This window comes from Seriola lalandi, unplaced genomic scaffold (assembly GCF_002814215.2).
Source record: "Seriola lalandi dorsalis isolate HSWRI2012SDOR001 ecotype SW California unplaced genomic scaffold, Sedor1 jcf7180002054320, whole genome shotgun sequence".
NCBI classification, from domain to species: Eukaryota; Metazoa; Chordata; class Actinopteri; order Carangiformes; family Carangidae; genus Seriola; species Seriola lalandi.
Window position 1 is genome coordinate 67,433 of NW_019524873.1, and position 5,541 is coordinate 72,973.

A 5,541-nucleotide genomic window follows, 5' to 3' on the forward strand; every position below is an offset into this window, starting at 1 on the left:
ACCACCACCACCACCACCACCACCACCACTTCCTCACCCTGGCTTTGGTCGTCCTCCCCTTGCATCTGTTCCTGGCTGGTCGACAGGAGACGTCTTCATTCTTGATCTAACAGTCAAGGAAAAAACACTCACATTGTCTGAATCAGTGCATTGACTCCTGTACTAGCAACTAGCTGCGACAGTGTGTTATACTTTTTACTCCCACTATTTATTCAACTGCTAAAGTTACTTTCAGATTAAGAAGTACACGACAAATATGATTGGTTAATAAAATGATGCATTCTTACAGAGGAATATACCCATCAGCAGAAGAGAAAACTAAAATCGGCTTCATCCTTGGGCACCTCAATAATAATGTTCCAGTGATATGATAAACAGTGACAGGGGAGAAAAGTAAAAGTGCTTAAGTAGATTTTATTGATAACACACAACAACAAAAGGAAACAAATGCAGCACCTTTACTTGTAATGGTATATTTTTATCATTTGGTATCACTACTTTTATTCGTAAATTTAAAAAAATACTTCAACTACTTAGCCACACAAACTTACCAGGTTTACATACTTAGCACACTTCATACAGAATGCAGATCAAGACTGGTTACACCATAAGTACTGTGAGTGAGTGTTAACCGTGAGTGTGGAGCAGTGTGTACTGTACCATGTATTCAGTGGAGGAGGACACCGAGTGCAGCAGGTCCTCCTGGAGAGGAGCTTCACCAGGGGCACACATGTGGAGCTCTGCTGCAGGTGGATGTTGGGTCTTAGCAGGTGTTTGGATTTCCCCTGCAGGTCCACAGGGAGTCTGCAGAGCTGCTCCGTACTGGACTGGGCAGACGATGTTAGGATTCACCATCAGCCACAGGTTTGGCTTCACAAAGGTGTCTGACGGACAGAAAAACCACGGCAGACGTTTGAGGTCAACAGCAAAAACTTTTTCAATGAACTGAAGAACACCTCAAAATGAAAGAGAGAGACAGTACAGCATCTTACAGTATCTCGCTGCACAATATACATCAACATGCCACAACCTGAGGGATAGTGAATCTCTCACACACACACACACACACACACACACACACACACAAATAATATACTGCAAATATATAATCAATATATACATTTATATTATTCTCAGTGTAATTTTGCTATGGGATACCTCGCCAGGAGCTACAGAGGAGCTGTTTTCATTTACATATTTTATCATCTACTGTCTAATCTCATTGTCCTTGTTTCATTGTACTATTTCATTTTTTATTGTAAAGCACTTTGAGCAACATCTCGTATGAAAAGTGCACTACAAATAAAGTTTATCATAATTATTATTATTCTTATCGCCATCATTATTGTTATTAGTAAAAGCTTTGCAAATATACAGTACCAGGACCCAAGGAAAACATGTGTCAAAGTTAATTATGCATTAAAGCTACTACCAGACAAATGTTGTTGCTGATTCAGCAGGTCAACACACAGACAGGAGACTGGTGCTGTAAAATGATATTCTCACCTTCATTTGTTTGAAGAATGGTGTCCGTCTCTCAGCTTACCTGACGTTTTATCGTAAAAAATGAATTCATCTTTTCTTCTCGAGGCTCTTGCAGGAGGCCTCTGGACCATGTACTGATCATTCAGGTTGTCATCTGTCACCAGAGACGGACACAGAGACACAAACATCACACAACCTCAAACTTCTCAACTTTCAATCTGCTGATTCGACCCTGAGACTCTGATCACTCTTCCTGAATGTAATGTGAAACTGTGAATGCAACTTGTTTCTAATAATAACAACAACAATGATAATCTGTGTTTTTCCTGTCAGTTAAGTCCAGCATGGTTTTTAGTCACCGTGGTAAAACTGGTCGGTGGTTGTTGCCAGTTTCAGCTCCTTGTCCATGTCCCAGTCCGTCAGGCCTACGGTGCAGTGCAGGTCGAAGAGATGAGCTGTGGTTTTCAGTTGGAAGGTCATGCCTGGATGTCTCATGGGTTTGTTCCTCTGAGTTTTACCACGGCTCTGAGGAGATGTGCAGGTTTCCTGACAGACCTGCAGTCCATGTCTACAGCAGCTGGAGCTCAACAGCCTGATTAGACTTAATCAAACCTAAAGAGAGTCCAGCCTGTGCTGAATCACTTGCTTGTGCCTGAAGTTGCTACAGTTGAACTAAATATCACAACAGAATTTGTTTCATACATTAAACTGAGTGATAATTATAAGTATGTATAACGGGTCTAAGACTAAATTGAGTTTGATCCATTAAATACAGCAACCTGTCGTCACATGAACAGTCCCACTTGGGTCAGTAGGTGCCAACTGTGCAAACTCCCATCTGCTGAGGAAGAGTATGAGATGCAGTTAAAAGCTCCAGCAAAAGCTAGTAAGTGGACCTGTGACATAGCTGTGATGAGATTTGTATTTTAGAAACTTCCTCCCACAAAAGCTTCAGTTCTGCTTGCTTTGTGTACTGTAGAAACTTGTTCCTCCTCGGTGCAGCCACAACAACACTTCAGGATTTGAAACAATGAAATTTGCCACTGCAGAAATCCTTAAAAAGCATTTCCTTTTTTTCCCCTCCAATTAGAAGTTACAAAGTCTTCCCGAATCATAAACACATCCCAGACAGTTAAGTACACAAATACACAACAAATTATCATCAACATCAAAACTGACTTTTCTTTTTTACTATATCTGTCACCAGAATAAATCACTATTTCAAAAACAATTTGATGAGTCTTTTACATTTCTCCAGACCTGCGTTAGTGCAGTTTAGTCTGTTTACTTTATTTTTTTTTTTTTTAATCACATTAACAATACACATTTCACAAGTAAGAAACAGATCAAAACAGCAATAAATCAATTTTTACAGCATGAGAAAACAAAATCATATAGTCATCTTTAAATATCTATATACCTTTTCATAGTCATTAACATTACATCTGCCATATACTCAAGATTTTGCCTCACGTTCATTTACAGAAACTTCACACAGGAACAGGGACGGTGAGGACTGGAAGCTCCTGTTCAGCCATTTGTACTTTTAATATCTAACAACAATTTAGTTAAGACGTGGTGGGGTGGAGCTCGCACAATTCACTTGTTAGGTTCAGGGGAAAAGCACAGTAATGAGCGGACATGCTGAGATAACCTAGCACTACAACAGAAATAAATACAGGTCATGTAGAACCTGGTGGTGACTGACGCAGAGCAGAGGAATGTTTTCATCTCCACTTTGATATGAGGTTGTCTTTTTACTGATTTTAGTAGGAGATTCATCTAAAACATACAGTTTATTGCACCTCAGTCGTTTCATGCGCCTGAATATCAACATGATCTTCAAAAGGTGTTTGTGTTTGTTGTGCTGGGAGTTCTGGGAAAAAAATCTATCAAGATTCACCAGTGGCATGGGTTTTCTGTCTGGACTTAGTTTTTTCTGGCAGCTGTTGAGTCAGCTGGACGAGGCGTGCCGCCAAAAAAACAACACATTGCGTGTCACAAAGTTTAGACGATCAGAAATAAGTGTTTGAAAGTCAAATGAGTTGTCTCCTTTACCATGCGAGCTCATTAAAACAGGTACCAACCACCTCTGCTGGACCATGCTCATGTGATTCTCCTCCACTTAAAAACAGTGTTTCAGTTGATTATGTGTTTTACAACCGGAGCTCACATTACAACAAGGAACTCAGCTGTCGAGAACCAATTCACACCTAGGAGTGAAGGATGGAGAAAATTTAGCATCAAACCATCAGAATCTTTAACACCGAGCTGAGACTGGAGACGAGACATAAGACTGAATGAAATGATGATGGGAAGAGAAGAGGATGGGGAGAGAGAGGCAGAGTAGGCTTAAAAGATAGGAATGTAGTTGTCGATCTTGGCGCGATGCCGCTGGGCGATGCACTCGGCGATCCACACGATGTTCCTGCACTCCTGCTCCTTCAGTTTGACGTAGGCGTAGAAAACACTGAAGTGGAACTGGTTGAGAAAGGCCAGCTTGTTCAACTTCACCTGCAGCGGGAAGGAGGGGAGAGAATATAGAGAGGAATGGACGAAGCTTATAATGACAAGCACAACTCTTATTAATTTATAGGGCTGCACAATCATGTGATTATCCTGATTGTTTTCTCAATTTGTAGATTGTTACTTTGGGCAAGACGCATCACTGCTGCAAGACATGTGTCAATACACCGGCACCAATTCATTACTATACAAGTCTGCACACTGGTGAAGAAGCAATTTAATAATATTCACTCCCTGAATCTGCACACTGCACACAGTACCCTGACTATTCAGGTCTGTATATGCGACCTGTCAGGTGTGTGTCAAGTGTGCTTCAATTCCACCTATTTAAATAGGTTATTTGTGAATGGGGAGCAGCCACTACACACAAATCAAGTTAAATCAACTCTAAGCTAAATACAACATGATGATGTTAAACCTTCAGTCAGTACTCCAGCTTTTTTACTTGGGTGTAAATTATGTGGCTGAAGATGTGTCTCACCTCGTGCTCGAAGAAGCGATCCTCCAGCGTCTTGTCTCCTGGGTTGCTGCCAGCGCCTTCAAACAGCAGCTTGTACTCCTGGCGACAGTAGCAAGCAAATTCAGACATAGAGACAGGCTGTTGACTGGAAGAATGAAGTGCCTCATGAACTTATCAAAACAGTGTTTCACAAAAACAGTGACTTAGACACCAAAAGAAGGAGGAAAAACAGGAAAGTAATATGACAACCTGGAGAGACAGAAGTGAACAAGACTTCAAACACAACCATGTTGGCAGATTTTAAAATCCCCCGCAGGTCAGAATGGTTCACAGCATTTAGCAGAAACTTGGCCAGATTCTCCTTTGCTGCGTAAAATAAGAGGGACTGTATAAAAACTGACACATTAATAACATTTCAAAGGATTTACAATGGACTTACAGGATAGAAGTCAGCAACAGCCTTGACCTGCTCGTAGTCATCTGCCCGGGCCAGCTGAGCAAGGCCTTCTGGGTAAAGCTTGCCGCAGTGGGGGAAGAGCTTGGCACGGTCCTCCTTGGACAGCTCTGTGCCGAATGAGTTGATGGTGATGATGAAGGCTCTCCTGTCGGCCTCGAACTGCAGCAGAGACACGAGGTTCAGCGCAGCAGCAACAAGTGACCGGGCTGATACTTTAATATACACGAGCTCATTCCTATACACTGATCAATCAACCTGAAATCAATTCAACCTTTTTGTGCACACTTTTATCGCGGTACTGTTAAGACCCACTGCAAGTCCACTGCTGCTCTTGTATAATGAACTAATTTTGGTCCAAAAAAAACTATTTTGAGGAGCACATGTGTTCGTTTATTTTCACCTATAAAAACAGGGCAGAAACTCACCTCCAGAATCGGACACATGGTGTCAGCTGTGGTTCCTCCGAGGTTGGAGCAGAACTTATAGAAAGCTTCCAGGTACGCCTGAGAGGTCATAACACAAGATGTATTTTAGGAAACCCATAAATTGATTGATAGATAAATAAATAAATAAATAAATAAATAAAAATACTACTACTAAAAATATATTTTTT

General features: G+C 41.2%; 2 protein-coding genes across 2 annotated transcripts in view; both read right to left on the reverse strand.

Annotated features, from left to right (window-relative positions):
* Positions 1-2,145, reverse strand: part of foxr1 (forkhead box R1) — a 3,043-nt gene extending 898 nt beyond the window's left edge. The window contains exons 1-4 of the mRNA XM_023406933.2: positions 1,845-2,145; positions 1,547-1,639; positions 661-884; positions 38-106 (exon numbers count right to left, since the gene is read on the reverse strand). Of these exons, the coding sequence (XP_023262701.1) occupies positions 38-106; positions 661-884; positions 1,547-1,639; positions 1,845-1,980 (522 nt within the window). The 5' untranslated portion in view covers positions 1,981-2,145. The remainder of the gene's footprint in view (positions 1-37; positions 107-660; positions 885-1,546; positions 1,640-1,844) is intronic.
* A 582-nt stretch (positions 2,146-2,727) lies between these two features.
* Positions 2,728-5,541, reverse strand: part of LOC111655505 (V-type proton ATPase subunit d 1) — a 5,901-nt gene continuing 3,087 nt past the window's right edge. The window contains exons 5-8 of the mRNA XM_023406942.2: positions 5,354-5,431; positions 4,911-5,087; positions 4,493-4,570; positions 2,728-3,999 (exon numbers count right to left, since the gene is read on the reverse strand). Coding sequence (XP_023262710.1) covers positions 3,838-3,999; positions 4,493-4,570; positions 4,911-5,087; positions 5,354-5,431 — 495 coding nt within the window. The 3' untranslated portion in view covers positions 2,728-3,837. The remainder of the gene's footprint in view (positions 4,000-4,492; positions 4,571-4,910; positions 5,088-5,353; positions 5,432-5,541) is intronic.